Raw genomic sequence first — 20,972 nt, 5'->3', positions numbered from 1 at the left:
TCAACAGTAGATATAAAAATAATTCAGACAAATACTTATGATACTGGTCAATAAATGAAAAAGTTTTCTTGTGCTTGAGTTACAAATAGTATGTTTTTTATGTTTACGTCTAGAGAGACAAAAAAGTTGGTTCAATTAAGTTATATTTATTTATCTCTGATCAAACTTCGAAACATCGCTCTTCGGGTAATAAAAAGCAAGTCTCCAAAGAATGAAAACCTTTTCCAGTATTTTTGAAATGAAACAAATTACGAGATCAAACTGTGCAGCTCGTATGCACAAATATCGTGTTAAACACTAATATTGTGGATTGAAGGACTAAATTTTCTCACCAATAAACCCGATTCTCTCGTACTGGTAACCCTCCGATCGGGGAATTCAACGTAGCACCATCTCCAATGCAATCCTCTGCTAGTAAAACCGTTCCACGCATGCCATCGATGCATATGTCAGTTTCAACATTAGAGTCCACTTTATTTTTATACAATCCAGTTATAAAATCGTAGCCTTTATTATCAAGGCTGACGTATAATCGATCGTCACCTCTGACGTTACGTTTTTCTGAAGAAATAAAAATATTACGGGGACTCGATTATCAAAAAGTACTAAGAATTTAATCATTTAAATGACTTGAGATATTGGCGTGACTCACTTTCTGCTTCGCTTAGACACGAATAGTAAGGCTCAAGAGCTTTGAACAATCTCTTTTCGTCGACAAATGGCAACAGAGCAACTCCTTGCCAGGCAAATTTCTTTCCATTCAAATCAATTTTAAAATCTTCAGGATAAAAATCTATGATTGAAGATTTCTGTAAACAAAAATTTAATCTTCTTAATGCGATCACTCGCATTATATAACATAATAAATTTTCAACTTATTAAAGTCTGAATTTTTTTGTCATATGACGGACAACGGATCTGCAAAATTTATTCTAAACTCACCGGATCGCTCATCAATTTTGCCCATGGGGGAGGAACATGTGAGCTACTCGCAGCAGGAAAAACACCCATCAGTTGTTCCAGGGGTCGAAACTGCGAGAAGTTAATGAAAAACTTTTGTTACAGAATTGTGTCCAGAATATTAAAGTACATTTATTCTTTGGGAAAAAATAAAGCCCTTCAATTTTAGTTCTAAATTTTCCAAGGGTTAGCAAGTTAGGAGTGTTGAAAAGTTTTTGCTATATATAAAAAGTTTTTCAAGTGAAAGTGAACAACAAAAAATGGCGTTTTAAAACTAAACAGTATAGTATGAGTTCCTCGATTGTATTGATAAAACAACTCGAGTACTAAACCGTACAGAAAAATATTTGACACTCCGAGATTTTTCAGTGCTTTATGCTGTTCAGTTTCGTCACACGAGCATATTTTTCTCTTCTCTTTCAATACTTCCATCCAACTATGAATGACTTACAGCAGGACCAATGAAAATAATGTGATAACAATATACTAAAAGACAATATCTGTTGTACTGTACTTATAGAAATTTACTTTTATCCACTAAAACTTGTTTTTCTCAACGAAATATGAATTTGTGAAAATCAAACAAATTGATACGTTCAAATAAATGACATCACACATTATTGAGTGTACATTCATAAGCTTGTGCTCTTGTAACTCGTTTTCTAAGCATCACCTTTTTCATAAATTTGAGCGATTACAATGAAGACACTGAAATTTCAGCCATTTCAACATCCGTAAGGTATCGCGAGATTCTGTCTAGATGTGTTATAAAGTTATAAACAACACATGGTGACTACGAAATTGTACATAACATGTTCCATTCAGGATCGTAAAAGCAGATTTTCAATTCACAGCATTTTTCTTGCTACACAGAATAAAACTGTGACTAACATTTGTGGAAAGGTTGAGGAAAGCCATTTTGACTTGCTACCTTCACAAATTCAAAATCGTTGAATTTGTTGAAAAATACTCACTGGAACTGTGTCCTTCTCAAATTCTGTCGACAGTCCACCTATGTTGATAAAGTCACTGGCAAATGGAGCGTAATGGTAAGGAAAATACCATTTCCAAGACGCGCAGCCTTGGTAATAATAGCGAAGCACCCAGCAAAGGCCGCGTACGTATTGGAGTGCGACATTATTCCTAAGAAAAAAAAGACATCATCTATCAAAGTTTACTTTACATCTGAAACTGTTGAATACAGCTAATGAAATAGTATCTGCATGAAATATTTTTATCAAAACTTAAAAATAATCACTAATACTGATCGTGAAGTCCAATAATAAGTAATTTTACCTGAACGCCAGATTGTCTTTGCAAACGTCGAATTTGGACTCATAGTATCGATCTTTGAATCCATCTTCCCATAGTCTGACCTCGTCGTGAGCTTGATCGTCGTCTGATTCCTCCGTCGTTTGATTCTCGACCTTTCGCTTCTGTCCTTTGTTGCCCGATCCCTACGTTTGTTCACATTAATCACACATGAAGAACTCTGGTTCAGTCACATTTCTGAGACATGAGAAATAACTTTTAACATGGTTCAAGTTGATTCAGGGAGAGAATAGGCTCACCTCTGGTACTAGCATACTCTCTAAAGCATTGCTGGCGTTCGTTCCTTTCAAGGCTCTCTCTGTAGCGCTCGTACCGTAATTTCTACCCTGCATTCGCATTTGGAATGCTTCCTGGCGAGCATTTTGTACGGGCTGCGTCCCTTGACCCAAGGGCTGAAATTAAATGACGCCATCAATTACCGGCATCCGTATTTTCCATGCGGATGATAATTTCTTTGCAAAGTACTGAGTACATCGGGCGCAAATTTAATTTTCATATACTTTGAGGTGAGGTCTGTATACATAGTGATGCATTTAGCCTGTTGAATCGTTTCAGTGAAAAATTCGAAAGCTCTGTTTCTAGATAATCTATGTATGATTTAATTGGTGTAATTAAATGAAAACAACCGTTTAGCCAGTGGTAAATTTCTCAATCTGTGCAATCTGTTTGTTTTTTTTTTTTTTTTTTTTTTTTTGTTTATCAAACGAACATGAAAACTTTCGATACGACGATCCTTTGGCGAGAAAAGTGAAATGTGTTCTTCACTTCGTTTATGTAGGCATTTTTAATAAACACTTTAAACCGACAAATAAAAGAAGAAAGGAATGACTTCCTTTTGACAAAAATATAAAATTCTAATAAAATACTAATGAAAATTTGGCTAGTATGAGAAAAACGATGTGTCTGAAAATCGTAGCCCATTTTACGGTGTATATAACCCTTTTTAGAAAAGAAATTTCTTCTTTCTCTGCACTTCTTAAAAGTGCAGGTTGAAGGTTTTCCAGACAAATTACCACATTAATTCTAATAATTGTTCAACGAAATTATGTAGCCAATTCAATGAGTAAAGGCTAACATCTGAACTAAAAATTTTAAACTGCTTCATTCATTTCACCGTATTTGTCAAATTTTCCATCCGAACTTACAGTTGGAGCAAATTGTCCAGCAGGAACCCAATTGGGTTTGTAATTGCTGATAGCCTCCATCCTTCTCTTCTTGTTTTTCTGTCGTTGTTTGAAAAGCAATTCATCTTGTTGGCGTTTTTTAAAAATCTCATCTTCAACGTTCCCAAGATCAGACATTATCATTTGAACCCTGTCCAGATTCACATCGCCGCTGTCGGTCAGAAAGCCCTAAAAAAAAATACCACATATATAGGTTTTCAGCTAGTTAAATCATTTCAATCAATCGTTGATTGAATGATGCAAAAGGTACCCTTTTAGCGACTTGCACATCAAATGAATTGTTAAACTCACGCCTGTTTTATACACAGTCTTCTTGTATAAATTGACTAATCTGTCTATGGCACCTTCTCTGATTTCAAGCGACGGAAGATGCGGCAGAAAATCATTTCCTACAAAGAAGCACATGAAGACCCAATCGTCAATAGCACGTTCGAAATCGTACTTGAAAGGCAAATTAGGCATTTGTAATTCTCGTTCCAAATACTCTCGAAGTACGTTTAATCTGACGAATATAAATTGACATTCGGATCCGAACAGATTCTCTTCCTCTTTTGCGACTGGCTCCGAGCCTGTGCAATCTTTCATTTCATGACCCAATTGACCACAGATATCGCACGGTCTTGGCTTATTGGGTTTAAACTCTTCTCTGATAATCGTAAAGTTCGGTTCATGTGTTGCCAATCCCAACATTATCAAGTCCGCATCTGCTCCGCACAAAACGTGCTGCGTATTAGGATCGTGATCTGGTTGACCTGAGAAATTGTTTAATTGAAAGATATAATAAGCACATAATCGATAGAAAGATATGATTAATAACCTCGATTAATCGATCCATTCAGAGAACGATTTATCGAAATCGTTAATTAATTGATGAAATCAGAAAATCGAATTGTTAAATGTTTCGTTACACTAACGTTACTAACTTCATACCTCGGAATAAAAATTATTTCAAAATGCACTTACTCCGTTGCTTTCGGATGTAGTCCATAATTTTATGCTCTCCTTCTCCAGGAACATTTGCGTCGCTTAGAATAACCTTGATGCCACGCCATCCAGGATCGTTGTTTAATCGTGCGTGAATGTAGTAATGTAAACAAGCCGATAATCTCGCCATAAAAGGAGTACCCTAAAACAATTTTTCATGCAGTTTTAGAATATTTTTCAATCTGTGTTGAAGAACTTTTCGAACAATCAAACTTAACATCATATATTTTATTACAATTAGTTTGTTACTCACAGGCGTAATACAATTACTGTCAAAATGGTCCCCTTTGGGTTTCTCAGGAGGTAAAAACGCACCCTTAAGAGCTAATTCTGAGCGTATTCTATCGATTTCAGCAATCTTTTCTGTCGTTTCTTTAGACGCTCGGAATCGCCTGGACCTCTGCTGATTCATTTTTGCTCTCGGTGCCTGAAAATGCAAAAGTAAGCATTAGAAATTTGAACATGAAAATGTTAAATGTAAGTTTTAATCGTGTTTTGAAAAATATTTAGCAATTTCAATAAACCGTTATATCAGTTCAAGTCTAAAGAAAAAAAATTAAGAAATGAATATCTAACGCTGAACTTACAACACCGTCGATCGCCATGTATAGTAATTTTCTTGGACGTACAATGGCAAATAATCTATCAATGCATTCAAAAATGGCGTCCATCATTTCGTCTTCATTTTTTGGAGCTGGCCTGATAAAGTCAATTTATTATTAGATTCTTACAAAGATATCACTGTGGACTATTAAAAAAATTATCTCTGACTGGTAAGTTATGCGAAACAGTTCCATCAAACTGTCAAAAGTAAGATATGAAAATGCATCGTTATACTAACGTCACAAACTTCAATTTCATAATACATCAAGGTTCCAACAGAGTATTAATTCTTATAAGCATCATGCAAAATGAAAAACGAATTAGTAGTATAAAAGGGATACTTACTTGTCCTCAGGATGAGTGCATGGATGAATAATACCGTTCATATCAAGATATAAATTGTCAAATTCGACCCCATTGGGGTTAGGATCGGCGGAATTGACGGGTACACGAACCCCGTTTGTGGTAGTCGTCTGAAATAATAAAAAATTTAGTGAGTTGGATAAAGTGGCGATTGAGTCAATGCTTGAAGAATATTTCATGTAGTTCTTTCGAATTCGAGAGTATAAGCCCGAAAACGAATCCAAATACGTGGTTTTTGGTTCACCTTTTGCTCAATGCATTCCACTATAACTGACGGATATTTTCGGCTGAGCCATCGGAAGAATGCCGGTACACCCATAACTGAATTTGTTCTTAATCTTGCGTTTATATAACTATACTTTGCACGTATAAATTTATGTAGTATTTACGATAAATTTTATGTGATCTACAGATGGTTGGTAGCCATCTTGTAAATTGTGACAAAAAAAAAAAACCGTATCAATCACCGTGAAATAAATCAACATATAGAATCAACAGAACACTGCAAAGTACGACTACTCGACTAGGTGGCGCTACGTGTTACAGTGAGTGTGGAATTCACTCTGCCTTATACCGCATCCACATGATGTTCAACCTCATGCTATATCCACATGACGCGTACAACAGATTCCCCTAGACGGATCGCAACAAGACCAGCATAGCTCACCACGCCTTCATTTGTTTTTTAATTATTCAATTATTATTCTCTTTAACGACGTTTGTTATTCTTCTTCTTCTTCTTCTTCTTCACAATACTTTTGAATAAAAGATATATTTGGTTTTTATTAATTAGAAGTCTTGACCGTCTCGTTTATTTGAATTGCTACAGTGAATTTTAGAAACTCATTCAAGGCGGATTACCAGAAATAATTCATTTGGAATATCCGAGATTATTGTACTTTCGACTAGGCTTGCTACCACTTTTTTACAGTTATTATAGGTATATATGGTTGTTACTACCTTATAACTGCAGTACTAGGATCTTGTGAAAAAACCAAGTGCTTCCGGAAGCTACTAGATAACATCTAACTATGCATTGCGTCCATGGAAGACAAGATATTAATTCTGAGTGCGTTCCCATGTTAATTCTCGGTGCTGTCAACAACCTTGCATCTCTATTGCACTCCTGAGTTCGTGGGTAGCTCTGCCTCTGTCCTAGGGAGTTTTCAGCGCTGCCAGCTAATTTCGGAACGCAACATGTGAAGCCATAATCTCTGGGCAGATTTTCACGGGCAGCAAAATGCTGCTGAACTCTTGACCAATGGGCATGCGAATAAAGCAGAAGAGCGCTATGCACACTGAATTCAAATTACTTATTTTATTGGCATCCCTGTCAGTCATGAACTAGGCAGCAAAATGTTAAGATAGTATTTTACTGGACTTTTCTTTTCCGAATGTAGAATACAGCGCCGTATTATAGGCAATTTGTCATACACGAAGCAACTCTGATGGTAAGGCAATCACAGATATCTACTATACCTGTAATAAAGAGTACCTATTATTTAATAGCACGAGTAAGATTCATATTCACATCAAACTAAATATAATGTTATTTTAATACTTGATTACTCATAATCGTCAAGCCTCAAAGGCCGTATCTTTAGATATTCAACGAAAGTAGTCTCCCTATAATTCTATGCTGCATCCTGGTGGAAATAATTTTTATGCAAACTATGAATTTTGCATTTAGTAGTGCTAGCAGGCACACGGACGCACGCATATACGCAACCGGATATAAATAAATTATGCACCTACATAGAATACCATTGAAAACAAGTAAATTTGGAGTGTAAAAAAATTATCCTATTGGTTATTGAAGTATAAACGATTTTCTATACCATAGTACAGGCATTCTATGTACGCTGTGTGTCTTGGGAATCTCGTGTTCTGCTGCCACACTGAAAAATGAATAATTTCGTTATTTCTTATCTGTATTCCGATTGCAAAGATATGTAGATATGTATAAATACAATGATGAAAATTAGACTCTCTTGAAATCCAGGTCGAATTTCAACACAGTCTTATAGGAATAAGAACGAGATTGAAGTTTTACAGTTTAATGCAACGAGGGTTTTTTTAAATCGTTATTTGGCAACTTGAAACGTGCCAAAATTGAAATAAACCATAAAGAACAAATCAAAACGTACTTGTTTTGGAACTATAAACTCACAAAACGCAATATTCTCTTACAATGTTCAATTAAGTTAGCATTACAAACTTCAATCTCGGTTGAAACTCACAATAATCACCATAATGAAGTGGTTCAAAGAAGTGAATAAAAATAGAAAGTTAGGATTACTAGTCATCATTCACATAGGTCAGAATACAGAAGGATTAAATATTGAATAATCTTGGTCACTTTTGATCCCCTCATTTCAGCAATACTCTTTGTTAAAGTTTTACAAAATTTTCGCATGCAAACAACTTTCTGATACTTTTGAAAATTGGAAAACAAGTCTACACCCATTTCTTGAATAAATTGACTGAGTATTAATTACGACTTTACATTCGTGTCAAGTAGTTACAAAATTATGGGTGGTTTGGGAAAAAATTTTTTTTTTAATTCCTAATTGTTTTCCTGCAGAAGCAGAAAAGATGGTAAATGCAAAGTAATTCTGCAGCCTAATATTATCTCTAAAATCATACATGGCTTGGTGTAAACAAAATGCATACCGTTTGAATGCGATCTCGCTGATCAAGAGCATGAGGTAGCGAAGGCCGTATGCAATTTATTTCCATTGGTGTTAAATGGTCTAGTTTAGCAAAAACGCTGTCACTTTTCATGAAGGCATCGACTGAAGTACGTAATTTAGACATACGAATATCCCATAGATCCTAGAACAAATTTTCTTTATTTCGGAAAGCTTCTTTGTTATGTCGGACATTCGATTTCCTGATTTCAAATTTAAGTGCGTTGAGTCACAAAATTCTTCATCAATTAGTTTCTGTGAATAAAATGTCTGATTAGCAAAAATTTAGTCACCTTAACAATTGTTCTGATCTCTTCAGCCTGTGGAATGTCCTCTGGAGCTACGCCCAGAAGCATGAGAGTTTCGTCCATATAGTGATCACTAGGCATTTGTGTGAAAAACCTGTAATACAAAATTTAGTCAATTACTTAGTAGATTATTTCTCGAAACAAAAATTTTCCAGTAGAGGCTGAACTATCAGCGTTTTCATATTTTCATCTCTAGCATTCATTCTGTAGCTGCACAAATAAAACACTTATGATATTGAACATAATTTTTCAGTTACTATCAAAATTAAGAGTCAAATTTTTATGAAATCGAGGGCAGTTTAAAAAACTCTTCATCAATATAAAGCTATACAAGAACGGTGCAATTAATTATGTAACCAGTATTGACTATAATATGTATAATTGAACAACTTCGTCAAGTTCATCATTTACGAATTTGCACTCTGAGAATCCCATATGATCAATGAGACTTTATACCTAGTTAATATTCCTATTTTTTATGCATGTTTACATAAATAGCAATAACATAAATAGTCGTAAAATTGCGTAATAATAACTTTTTCTGAAATGGCATTATTGCACTAAACTTTGAGTTGACTTATGCATTAAGTTTTATCTACCGGGACTGTAAATGCATATCTTTTATCATTTTTGCGCGGTTTGCTCAAGTGTGTTAAGAATTTGTGAATTTTATGTATTTAGCTTGATGCTACTAACACCTTCATCATTCCATTCTCAAAGCCCCTAGATAATAGTCATTAAAACAAGGAATGCCGAACCAAAACACAAAACACATTTATACATAGCTTGCGTAACAACGTGATTGATGTTTGAAAAAAGGGAAAAATTAAAAAATGCATCAATATGTGTTGACATCTAAAATAATACGTAACTTGTCATGAAGCTAAAAGTAGTAACATCAATGTAACGAAACATTGGAATAAAAGAATATCACTATTTTACAGCTTCAAAAATATTTTGGAATTAGTATTTGCAAAATAAGACTTTCTTAATGCTGCATTATGGTTTACTGAATATCAGGCGATTTCAAGTTAACGAAATAAAAATTTTTTGCCAAAAATATATCATTATATTCAAGTTAAGAACTTCAACTTCATCATTTGTTAGGAAGTGTCAAGAGAGGTTAGGTTAGGTTAAGTTGACAGTAAGCAGATGATGCGATTCCATGGACTTGGAATCGCATGGGGCAAATATTAATAGTTACTTGGAATTTTTTTCTTCGTCCTTGACGTCTGTCAATAGATTGGCGTCCATCCATTCTTGACCGACAATGCGACACTTTTGTTGTTGTTTCAAATTAACTGCCAACCAAATTGGAACTTGAGTAGGTAACCCGGCACGGAACGGTCCAATTGTTCCAGATATCAAATGAATCTGATTGAAAGTGAAACTCGGTATAATTGTCACCAATTGTTTCTCCCCCAAGAACTCCACTTCATTTGGATCCATGTCTTATAACAGAATTGTTTTTCTGTCAACGACATGTGTACGATATTGTAACTTGTTGCTGCTAATTGTTGCGAAATTTTTCGATATTTAGGGTGCGTTCCGAAACTAGCTGGCAGCGTTAGAAACTCCCTAGGACAGAGACAGAGCTAGTGACAAACTCACAGGCGCAAGAGAGATAAGAGATTGCTGATAGCACTAGAAGCTAATTTCGGAACGCATCCCAAAAGTCAGAAAAAGCCAGCTTTATCGACCTGCGATTAATCGATTAATGTGCTTCATCAAACTTTCGGTTATCACGAAGTCGATTCTTTTTTGTCAAACAAATCGATAACGCGTTACACCATTCTTGATTGGCTGCACTGAGTGCATTCTCCCTAGGATTTCACTGTTTTCATTGGTGGACAACTGAGAAAATGGTACTTAGTGCAGCCGGCTGGGAATCCGATGGAAATTAGCTGGTAGTTGAAACTCCCTAGAACAAAGGCAGAGCTATTCACGAATCCGGCAGCGCGAAAGAGATAAAAGATTATTGAAAGCACTAGGAGCTAATATCGGAAGCACCCTAAGTTACTAGAATTTGAGGAAAAATCAAATGAATTATCACGAATTATCAGATACATTGTCAACGTTGAAGATATTTCAAGATCGTCAAGGTCTTGGTCAAGGTACCGAGCGTTGATTGAAGAATACTTCAACCATATGCCACTCGAAAAATGTAATTTTGCCAATCCGATGTTAGGTGCATTACTTCTGTAAATTTCTGTAAAATAAGCAATTTTTCTATATCTGTAACGGAAACGAGTTTATTATCATCAACAGATAATATCTGATTACACTTAGGAAAGCTCCTGGAGAAATTCCAATCCAATGATGAGCTCACTGTTTGATTGACGTATGAACGACATTGGTAGATACAAATCATTAAGAGTGTATTAAAAGTCAAACCCAATGTTTTTAGCATGAAATTCAGAATTTGAAATTTACCAGGAACCTTGTGCAAAATGCGAATAAACCAAATGGACTAGAAAATAAGCTGTATCTAAGTTAAATGAACATGACGAAATGTAATGAAATTGAAAATATATTTACAGCCTATGGTATTGTTACCAAAGATCTAATTACTCGATATAATATAAAGTAACAAATAGTTATGTTCTAAAATCGCAATGCAATTTCTTGATAGGTTCTATCGACTCGCCACGAGCGATGTTGCTGCAAACGATGATTTTTTTACTAACTTCATAGTACATATCATACAAACACCGAACGACCTGCTCATACGTAAAAAATTGTGGTTTGCAATTCATTTAATTATGACTCGAAATCTCGCCTATTCACGAACTTGAGAATTTTTTCACAGGTGCAACAGCGCCGCTTTGTAGAACTTTTCTCGATAGCCTCATTGCTCCAGATACAGGATCTCGGCCAAAATATTTAACGTGTATTTCTTGACCAACTTCGAAATTTAGAGCACTTGGATGATTTATTTTCCGTTGATCCAACTGCGAATTATGGACCAATGTCGGATTCATATTCGGATACAGTGTGACCATCACTCCCAAGTCACGAACCTCCACAATTCTGGCGGTATAAATTGCCCCAAACTCTAAAACCGGCTCACGTTCCGTAGTAAGAATCTCATCTATTATTTCTTTTGCTTCGTCCATTGCAATTTGGTTAGGCGCAAACAGTGAGAAGATTGTGTCATCGACTTGATTCACCTGCAACAAGCGGTGTGATACATTTGTTTCCATAAATAGGGAATAAAAAAACACTGCATTACTTCAAATGTAATACAGTGATGAAGCTTCTGAAGTAAAAGAGAAACTTCATAAAAATTGAAATAACTCGAACCTGAACTCCAGTTTCGACGAGTATCTTTTTAAGATTTGAGCCCGCAATTCCAACGAACTTGGCACGCTTATGACCGGGTACTTCAAGAATTTCTGACACTGGCATATTTGGTTTTTTCTCTTCTCTCGGCTTGGAGATCGCAGATCTCATAATTTCAATGATCTTTGATTTCGCGTCGTGGCCTTGCTGCAATGCTTCAAATACAATTTTTGCCGGAATCCCGGGAATCTTGACGTCTGCCTGTATGGCCGTGATCCCTTTCTTTGTACCTGCTAGTTTGAAGTCCATGTCGCCCATGTAGTCTTCGATACCCTGGCGATAAGTCAACGTTACATGCTTAACATACAAACTTTAGTTAAAAATAAAAGCATAAAAAGTGGACTACGAGTGGTTTTCCTCACCGAAAGGGAAGCGAAACGTACACTAATTTCTAAAAGAAAAACAACAATCCAAAAAGCAATACTTAGCAGGTATAATATACCAATAAATCTGTAAGGACTCTGTAGTCGCTGATCTGCTTAGTTTCATCATACTTCGTAACCAAACCCATCGCTACTCCCGCAGCTGCGGCGGTTATTGGAACACCGGCATCCATTAGTGCTAAACTTCCACCGCAAACAGATGCCATTGATGAAGAACCTTTAAAAAGAAAATTACAGTGTATTTTACTGCTTCATCATGTCACAACTGTTCACACTTCCATTTGACTCTAAATTTTTAGCTTTTTCACTGATCGGAAAAAAATATATAACCTAATGTGTTTTGTTTGTAAAAAAACATTTGATCTTCTCGAATATAAAATCTGATTTAACGCTCATCAGTTCTGTGTATGTGAAAGACACAAAAATATTTTCTTTCATTTTTTTGTGAGAAACACTGGACATTTTGAACTTCAACCTGAACTTTTTAGAACGCTGGACTGATTTATATATTTACATACCATTGGATTCTAGCACCTCGCTAGTGAGCCTTACAGTAAAGGGATAGTCTTTGGGAAGAACAGCGCGTAGTCCTCGCTCAGCAAGAGCACCGTGACCAATCTCTCTCCGTCCACCCGGTCCTGAACGTCCAGTTTCATTTGTTGCAAATGGTGGAAACTCATAGTGCAAGAAAAACTTTTTTTCCTTTATTCCACTGGAAAAAAGAAACACAAACAATTCATTTGAAATTCAAAGTAAAGTACACTAGAATAAAACAGAGAATATAGATTGTAATCTCAATAATTTCAATCCTAATATTTTGCATCTTCGGTTGGTTTATTAAGTTATTCTCTCTCTCCAACTGTTGACTCACATATTTATAGTTACTCCAATACACACAAACATGATTGTATATTCTATTTCCCAAAATTAGAAAGAGGAAAAACGTAAAATACGATTTCTTTTATTTTTTTGAAAACAGAAAGTTGTCAGATTAATCTAAGATTCCCTGAATCTGAATATTCGGGTCACTTTCTTGAACAACCCTATAAGTAGCTATAATTTAAACCTGCATTTAACTTTTTCACAAAGAATAAAAAGTCATTATAATCTTTGCAATAAATAATTATTCAACTAATTACCTTGTCAGCATAGAAATGGCATCCATTTTCATAGCACTTTCCGGCGAATCTAGAGTTACTGTGCAAAACACTTGTGTTTGTCCCCTCTGGAATACTGCAGACCCATGGAGGGGGTTGTGAAGATTAACTTCGCACGATATGTTACGCAATTCATCAAGCGTTCGCCCGTCGCACCTTATCAATCAAGAGTTAGTAGATTGAGCATTAAACTATACCCAAACTAATACTAATTTGAGAAGTTTATTCCCAGTTCTGTAGCCGTACTACTTTTTAATGAAATCAGTTTACGGGACGTATTTTTATCGACAACAAAGTCAACTGTTGCACTCTGTGAGATGTTTTGTGATACCCACAATATCTCAAAAATAAATTTACCAATTTACTTCTGCGGAGCCAATATTCTTCGATAGTTTACCCTTCTTGCCATTATACGAAATTTGTTTATTATGTATTTTAACAAAATGGCTACCATTTGAAGTTGAAATTTAACTGTTTGACCAGAATTTACAATATGTTGTATTAATTATTAATGAATATGATTTTCAAAAACTCAGGCTTGTGACCAAGACAATGTATTCGAGAATATTCTTTCCAAATTTGTCATAAATCAGTCTAAGTAATTTCTGAGATATCATACGCACCATTAAATATCCCAATGAACAGAACGGTTGACATTATAATCAATAACGAGGCTTCATATTAATTAATTGTTGTGAAAATAATATGTCAATGAAGCTGCATCTACATGATTTTGAATAAAATAAAACCTCAATCGAATTGAACGACAGGTTGTAGAGATATATATTCTCAAAATTCATCCACTTTTACTCCCTGGAGTGGAAATGATAAGAAATAAAATCAAGTGACAAAAATTAAGAATATCAAATACCTTACATTCTCTTCAAAGATGAGCGACCGGAATATCTCTTTGCTAAGCACTGAAAACTCTTCCACTACAACAGCAAGATCGATATCGGGATCTTCCTGTTTCATTTTCTCAATAACATCTGTTCTAATGTTATTCACTGCATTATCTCGTGAAATTTTGTTGTGTTCGTGATCTGTGAATATTTCTCGCAGTCGCAGTTCTGAAAGAATTCTTATCGACTCTTTGATCTGTTCCTTCATCTCAGGAATTGCCGCGATTTCTCTTTTAGCTTTACCATTTTGTTTTCGCAGTTGCGATATACTTTGTGCAATGGTCCGACATTCTTTGACGCCAGTTTTTAATGTGCTGAAAAAATCTGGTTGAAGTATATCGTTTGCAGAGCCATCGAGCATGACAATATGACTGTTCGCCAACGCGGTAATTATTAAATTCAGATCGCTGTTTTGCATCTGCTTTCTCGTCGGGTTTATAACGATTTCTCCATCAATGAAACCCATTCTGACAGCAGCGACCGGTCCGTTCCAAGGAATATCTGACAAATGCAAAGCTGCCGATGCTGCGTTTATCGCAATTACATCTGGGTCGTTGACTCCGTCGACGGCCAAAATGTTGCACATCACTTGAGTGTCATAGCAATATTTATCTGGGAATAGCGGACGCAGGGAACGGTCGATCAGGCGACTCGTCAGGATCTCGTGTTCGGTGGGACCCAGTTCCTTGCGGAAAAAGTTTGTCGGTATTCGACCGGCGGCTGCTGCCTTTTGTCTGTAGTCGACGACAAGTGGTAAAAATGAGTTATTCGAAGCTCGCACTTTACTGACCGTTGTGACCATGACGGCGGTATCACCCATCGATGCCACCGCACATCCATCTGCCATTTTGGCATATTGACCCGTTGAAAACGTGATCTCATTCCTGAAAACCATCAAATCAAATGATGTTGGTGTGTAATAAATCACAGCGTTCAAATAGTGCAATGAAATTATGCAATTATCAATTGAATACAGTTTTCCAACGCTCAAAGGTGGATATTCTATCAGATGATTTAGGATCACGGTTTCAACTCACGTTAAACAAAAAAAAAACCCAAGTCACGTTTTTGAGCCTCTATTCGTGAAAATTAGGGATCAGGAGACATTTGTGACTTTGTTGGTCAGGCCTTATGATCAGTTAGAGGTTAAGTTTAGACGAAATGTCTGAATGTTTTGCTTACCCGTTACTCAAATTAACACAAACTTTTGATTTCTCGTGATTTTCAGTGTTGGAACTGCATTTGCAACTTAATATACGAGGGTCACATAGACTTCTTCGATATTTAGATAGCAATTTATGTTTCGTTAATAACCTAAAAGACATAATCGACGCCATTTTTGATCACGCCGGCTACTTTCCATGCCGGACTCACGGAGCAATATACATCGAGGCCATGGAGGGCTAGCTTGTCATTTGTTGCGGAAATATGCAACCCATGCAACCTCATGGTAAGATTTCATGGGCAGTAAAAAGCAGCAGCAGTTTAGTAACTTACTAGATGTTACTAACATCGGTCTAGCAATTCGCTTCTTACCCAAAGCTAGCTCATAGACTTATAAGATAGACTGAGCGCTCTTATGAGTCGCTTGAACCAAGGATATAAAGGACAGAGATATGTCCGAAGTATTTCTCTCTCTGTCTGGCGATATTAGTGGCGGGGACTGAGTAGAGAAGAACGAGGAGAAATACGCATATGACAGGCGCAAAGCTGTTCCACTTCCACTGCTCCGTTGTCTCCCACCATGACGCCGATTGAAAAGAGAGAGCAGTACTCCCAGATATCTCTGTCCTTCATATGAAAGCGTCAGTGCCTCTCATAGAAACGCTCGGTCTATCTTATAAGTCTATGATCAGGATCCTCCATGTTTGTATGCACTTACTGATCGGGTGCGTTCCGATATTAGCTTTTAGTGCTGTTAACAATCTTGCACCTCTATTGCACTCTCAAGTTCACGAGTAGCTCTGTCGCAGGGAGTTTTTAGCGCTGCCAGCTAATTTCGGAACGCACCCTAACTAGCTGGCAGCGTTAGAAACTCCCTAGGACAGAAACAGAGCTAGTAACAAACTCACAGGTGCAAGAGAGATAACATATTGCTGATAGCACTGGAAGCTAATTTCGGAACGCATTCTTAGTGTGCGGCCAAAGTATATAGTTTAGCGGGCTGCCACTGGAGTGCGTGACGAACGATGTGGCTATACTTTTGAATCAAAAGCTATGCAATCGAAAACTGTTGCTTGATAAGATAAATATAATAAGACAAATGTATTCTTCATACTCAACACTCATCCGTCTTTTTTCTATCCTTTTTTCGAAAAAATTCATATCAGGTTCGCTTAACGTTAGAGTTACGTTTCAGGTTAGAAAAAAACAGGTACTGACCGCGTATGTTCTGTCTCTTTTTACGGACTGAGCGCACACTTCTATACATGCATAGAAATCTGTGACCGAGTGGCTTTCGCCTTTCGGCCCGAATGCGAATTTCTGTTATTGATATTGTAAAATGCGTTACAGTAACTTAAACAGTGGCCTTTTATAACTATAAATGTCCTCTTAATGGCTGCTTGATTAATCAAACTTCCCGTTGTTATCGTTAGTTGGCAGTTTAACATTGAACAGAAAAATGGCTTATCGCATTGTCCGTGCTTACGAATCAGTTGCGAAAGCTGCACAACGCCTTCACGCATCTAATCACGGTATGATAACGATTGAAAGCATTGATTCCCGCTGCATATTACGGACTGTAGTTAAACGCAAGCACAAAAGCAAAGCCTCACGGAAAATTTCAATATTAATCTGTCCGAACGTAACCATACTTCATTGACCGGCGGAACATAACCTCTAATCTCCAAATTTGTTTCAGGACTAGAACTACCGAAACGGAATTTCGTCAGTACAGTGAATGAGAATCTGCTGAAAACACAAGTTCCCTTAATTTCCACTGTTCGGTACACGAATTTCTTTAATAAATGTGAGTTGAGTAATTTTCGACAGTTCATCAACTGTTCTTGCCTAAAAAAATACAGTTAGGTTTATTATTGAGGTATGCTATCAATTTACACATAATTTCCACATTTTAATGGATGTCACCACCTTGAGAGGCTCGAATTGTAGTCGGCGTTCATGAATTTTCTGTAGCAAAATTAATGTACGTTTTTTAACTGTGTATACATACTTCCAATTCATGTTTCCAGCTATTCAAACGCATATACTTAAATATAAACATAATAGCAAGTGAGTGGTCTCCTTGAACACCCCAAATAAAAATCGATGCTTACTCACATGTATCATGTTTTTTGTTAAGTGCCTGGTGACGCATTATGGAAGGGTGTTATCAGTGTCAGCAATGCGGGGCGGAGGAGAGGCAGAGCAAAAGGAAAGCAAATGCCAAAGAACTTGAACAAAGGTCAAATTATCGGAATTGGAAAAGCCAACATAGTATGGCCTGGGCTAACAAGCCCAGTCATACGAGGTAGAGAACTCATCCAGCAACAGAAACTTCCCGAAGACCCGGAACGGATGGCAAACTTGGCGAGAATGCGCGATGAAAACACCGGCCGTCGATCATTCAAAATTCATTCACTTGATCGGGGCTGGTCTGGATCTAAATTACCAGGAAGAAGCATAGGGCCTCCTGATCCCAGAGGCGAAGGTAAAGCCATTGTAACTTTATTATATAGGCTATCTAGAAATGTGAAAAACTTTGTCAATAACTGAGTGTTAAAACTAATTCAAACTATTCGATACGTAATTCGGAATGAAACTAACAGGTGTGCTTTTCTTTCGTGCAAATACGCATATTACAATTTATTTTCATTGGGTATAATTTTTGAAATCCAGAAAGCAGTCTCCACATTCCTGTAAAGATTGGCCAATTTAATTTTTTAAAGATTTTGCGCAGGTGAAATTAATACATAATATTCTCATCTATGTTTCTGGTGCCAAATATTACAGAAACTTTCGAGGGATTTGACACAATATGCTTGGAATCGAAGTCTGTTTTTAATATGAGCGCAAACATGGGACGTAAGAGAAGAATGAGTGTATTTGTTGTAACGGGAAATAAAAATGGATTAGCTGGTTTTGGGCTCGGCAAAGCTGTCGAAGGCAAAGCGGCTGTAAAAAATGCCAAAAACCGTGCTGGTCAACGACTCTTACACGTGAACATTTACAACAATCATACAGGTATGAGGTTCAAGACTCTTCTATGTATTTAACGAACTGTGATAAATGTTTTCTGATGAGATTATATATCAAGACTTCCACATTTGTACATTTTAATAATTTTGCTTACAGTGTATCACGACTTTTTTACACAATTTGGAAAAACGAAAATATTTGTGAAGAAACAACCGGAGGGTTATGGACTGCGATGCCATAGAGCGATCAAAAGTTGTTGCCAAATGATAGGGATTAAAGACTTGTATGCGAAAATCGAAGGCTCTACTAATCTGCAACACATCGTCAAAGCATTTTTCATAGGGCTACTGCAACAGGTAATGTTCACTGAAATACAATAATACTGAAACGATTACTTGCATGGTTAAATAGGTATACGGCTGGCGTTCTGGAAAGAGAGATAGCACGGAAGGGAAGTGTTGTCTCTAAATCACTGACGTTACATTTTTGCTTAGACTTCCACGCATGCACAGTAGTTAGTAGAAGGAGACAACACACTCCTTCCATGCTATCTCTTTCTCTGGAACCCCAACCACCGCAACGATGCGGTTTCTTACGGTAAAATATTGTTGTAATGCAAATAATACATTCTAAAGAGTGTCATTTTCTGTTCCACTACCACAGAAAACCCATTCGCAAATAGCAGAAGAAAAGAAGTTGCATTTAGTTGAAATCAGGAAAGAAATGGCTGAATTTCCTATAGTCGTTGCCTCTCCACCAGTCGTCAGGAAACCTGAGGAAATTGATCGAGATGAAATTCTAGATTACACTCAGTATGTGATGAAAAATCGGGTGGTTCTTCAGAAAAAAAAGTTTCCTCCGTTTTACACTAAACACAGATCGTGGGAAATTTATCTAAGGCGTCAAGAGTATCACAGAAATCAGGACAAAGTCAAAGTTCGATTGCTGGCTAACTACGGTGAATTGCGAAGTTTTTTAACTGAGAAATATCCTGAAGCAAGACCACGTCGAAGCGAAGACAAACCTATTGTAAATGCTGATGCTTGAGAACGTTAGCGATCAGCACATTGTATACTCGTAATATACCGATAGTCTGTGAAAAATAATATGTGTAATGGTCAATCTCAATTCGATAATCGTATACAGATATGTTATTGACGTTGGCTTATTATTCGACGATGATATCTTCATATGTACAAAATCCATTTATTATCAATACTGTTAATAGTTTACAAATATTCAATAGATTCGGTTTATTTGTGTTGATTATCTACAATTAAATCGATAACACTGAAAAAAATATTTTTCGCCTATGTCAGTTATTCTAAATCGTATCTGAATGCCCCAAGTTCTTTACATACTTTGTTCTTCCAAACTGCATAAATTTTTTACTGAGTGAAGACTACTTGGAAAATGTATATGTTATAATTCCATATAGTAAGCAAAGTACAATATGCTGGTCATTTCATCTCGATTTGAACATTCTAAATGTGTTAATATTGAAATATATTTTTGGGAAACCGTATTTATAATTGTTCAACCAATCTTAGTAACTATTTTACTAATTAGTGAAAGTGGAAGTCAAGCTGTTTACCAAAATACTTTCAATTTCCCAGCATTTTCATTTGATATTCTTAAAAAACTTGGTGATTAGGTGGATTATAATGATTCAGTAAATAGACCGTACTTGTAATTTAAAGCACTATTAGCCAATTTATTTCATACTACATTTTGTCCAATGAATGTAAATTCTCGAAGTGTGTTATCAGTGGTTGAATTGAATTAAATTTTGAAATTTAGTTCAGAAATGAAGCCAAATATTCGCGTATTCGAATAATTTAATGATTAAACGAACTTAATTAATAAAGTTCAATCATAATTATATGAATACTTGCTCGAAGATATTTTATTTGTAGTACGGCAACAAGTCTAAGTGTAGACGTTGACTGAAAATATATTCTTCAGTTAATGGTATAGAATTCAGTGGGTGACACTCTTTTATGTCTGGTCTACATGCCAGATTTAACTCGGTAGGTTCAGTCAAGTACAGGCTAAAGTTGTCGTGTAGGATGTGCTCAGTAATATCAATAGTATTGGTCGATTATAAATACATGATTCCATATATTTGTAATCGTATTATAACTTTATTTTGTTTAGCTTTAATTCGATTACTAAAGATTCATAACAAATGAATGCAATTATTAATTTCAATTATTAATGAACCAAGTAAAATATACTGATCCAGGTTATCCATTTTGAAATTGATGGTTTGATTATGTTTGTTGAAATGGTTAATGCAATATGAATCCATTACTTATTACTTTTGGCGATGGTTAATGCACCATACTGTATCGATTTTTTGAGCGGATTTAATATTCTCTGACATTTGAGTTTCAGACGTAATATTGAGTGGCAGCAGAGTTTCTGTTACTTTTGCCTTCTTCTCATATGATTCTAGGTCATTAGTAATGACGTCAAACGTACGTACGTCGCCTTTTTCTTTTGTTGCTACTATCCGAGGTCCCGGGATTTTCATTGTTCACATCACTTTCGATTACTCGTTCAGCGGTGTCATTAATATTTTGAAAAATCCTTTCCACTAGCAGTGTTAACAAATCGATCGA

At 36.2% G+C, this 20,972-nt stretch overlaps 4 protein-coding genes across 4 annotated transcripts in view; 1 reads left to right on the top strand and 3 right to left on the bottom strand.

The window, feature by feature from the left end:
* The window catches only part of LOC124411283 (5'-3' exoribonuclease 2 homolog), a 36,864-nt gene extending 30,999 nt beyond the window's left edge, over positions 1-5,865 (bottom strand). Inside the window, exons 1-13 of the mRNA XM_046890340.1 lie at positions 5,671-5,865; positions 5,409-5,536; positions 5,048-5,159; positions 4,714-4,887; positions 4,440-4,602; positions 3,768-4,228; positions 3,438-3,644; positions 2,532-2,684; positions 2,257-2,417; positions 1,935-2,103; positions 943-1,032; positions 653-809; positions 333-561 (exon numbers count right to left, since the gene is read on the bottom strand). Coding sequence (XP_046746296.1) covers positions 333-561; positions 653-809; positions 943-1,032; positions 1,935-2,103; positions 2,257-2,417; positions 2,532-2,684; positions 3,438-3,644; positions 3,768-4,228; positions 4,440-4,602; positions 4,714-4,887; positions 5,048-5,159; positions 5,409-5,536; positions 5,671-5,745 — 2,279 coding nt within the window. The 5' untranslated portion in view covers positions 5,746-5,865. The remainder of the gene's footprint in view (positions 1-332; positions 562-652; positions 810-942; positions 1,033-1,934; positions 2,104-2,256; positions 2,418-2,531; positions 2,685-3,437; positions 3,645-3,767; positions 4,229-4,439; positions 4,603-4,713; positions 4,888-5,047; positions 5,160-5,408; positions 5,537-5,670) is intronic.
* Positions 5,866-7,034: 1,169 nt separating this feature from the next.
* Positions 7,035-9,956, bottom strand: LOC124411298 (probable DNA replication complex GINS protein PSF2). Its single transcript, XM_046890360.1, has 5 exons — positions 9,629-9,956; positions 8,410-8,518; positions 8,100-8,261; positions 7,180-7,324; positions 7,035-7,136 (listed from the first exon to the last, which is right to left on the bottom strand). The coding sequence occupies exons 1-4, from the start codon at positions 9,871-9,873 to the stop codon at positions 7,280-7,282; spliced, it is 561 nt and encodes a 186-aa protein (XP_046746316.1). The 5' UTR covers positions 9,874-9,956; the 3' UTR covers positions 7,035-7,136; positions 7,180-7,279.
* A 980-nt stretch (positions 9,957-10,936) lies between these two features.
* LOC124411285 (polyribonucleotide nucleotidyltransferase 1, mitochondrial) lies at positions 10,937-15,580 on the bottom strand. Its single transcript, XM_046890343.1, has 7 exons — positions 15,391-15,580; positions 14,178-15,092; positions 13,289-13,462; positions 12,668-12,861; positions 12,209-12,366; positions 11,728-12,039; positions 10,937-11,594 (listed from the first exon to the last, which is right to left on the bottom strand). The coding sequence occupies exons 1-7, from the start codon at positions 15,543-15,545 to the stop codon at positions 11,208-11,210; spliced, it is 2,295 nt and encodes a 764-aa protein (XP_046746299.1). The 5' UTR covers positions 15,546-15,580; the 3' UTR covers positions 10,937-11,207.
* A 1,090-nt stretch (positions 15,581-16,670) lies between these two features.
* On the top strand, positions 16,671-19,639 carry LOC124411291 (28S ribosomal protein S5, mitochondrial). Its single transcript, XM_046890351.1, has 6 exons — positions 16,671-16,904; positions 17,072-17,179; positions 17,513-17,860; positions 18,163-18,393; positions 18,505-18,704; positions 19,012-19,639. Exons 1-6 carry the CDS (start codon positions 16,832-16,834, stop codon positions 19,393-19,395), a joined length of 1,344 nt encoding a protein of 447 aa, XP_046746307.1. The 5' UTR covers positions 16,671-16,831; the 3' UTR covers positions 19,396-19,639.
* The last annotated feature ends 1,333 nt before the right edge of the window (positions 19,640-20,972 follow it).

The sequence above is a fragment of the Diprion similis genome, chromosome 10 (assembly GCF_021155765.1).
Source record: "Diprion similis isolate iyDipSimi1 chromosome 10, iyDipSimi1.1, whole genome shotgun sequence".
In the NCBI taxonomy this organism is placed as follows: domain Eukaryota; kingdom Metazoa; phylum Arthropoda; class Insecta; order Hymenoptera; family Diprionidae; genus Diprion; species Diprion similis.
This window is presented reverse-complemented; position numbering and strand designations above follow the sequence as displayed.

Coding starts and splice junctions, on each gene's coding strand:
- LOC124411298 (XM_046890360.1), bottom strand. CDS start 9,873: ATGGATCCAAATGAAGTGGAGTTCTTGGGGGAGAAACAATTGGTGACA. Junction 8,262..8,409: donor AGATCAGAACAATTGTTAAG/GTGACTAAATTT, acceptor AATTTGTTCTAG/GATCTATGGGATATTCGTAT. Junction 7,325..8,099: donor AGCGAGATCGCATTCAAACG/GTATGCATTTTG, acceptor TTCATTTTTCAG/TGTGGCAGCAGAACACGAGA.
- LOC124411285 (XM_046890343.1), bottom strand. CDS start 15,545: ATGGCGTCGATTATGTCTTTTAGGTTATTAACGAAACATAAATTGCTA. Junction 12,862..13,288: donor GCCATTTCTATGCTGACAAG/GTAATTAGTTGA, acceptor TCTTTTTTCCAG/TGGAATAAAGGAAAAAAAGT. Junction 12,367..12,667: donor CGAGGTGCTAGAATCCAATG/GTATGTAAATAT, acceptor TTCTTTTTAAAG/GTTCTTCATCAATGGCATCT.
- LOC124411291 (XM_046890351.1), top strand. CDS start 16,832: ATGGCTTATCGCATTGTCCGTGCTTACGAATCAGTTGCGAAAGCTGCA. Junction 17,861..18,162: donor TCCTGATCCCAGAGGCGAAG/GTAAAGCCATTG, acceptor CAAATATTACAG/AAACTTTCGAGGGATTTGAC. Junction 18,705..19,011: donor TCATAGGGCTACTGCAACAG/GTAATGTTCACT, acceptor CCACTACCACAG/AAAACCCATTCGCAAATAGC.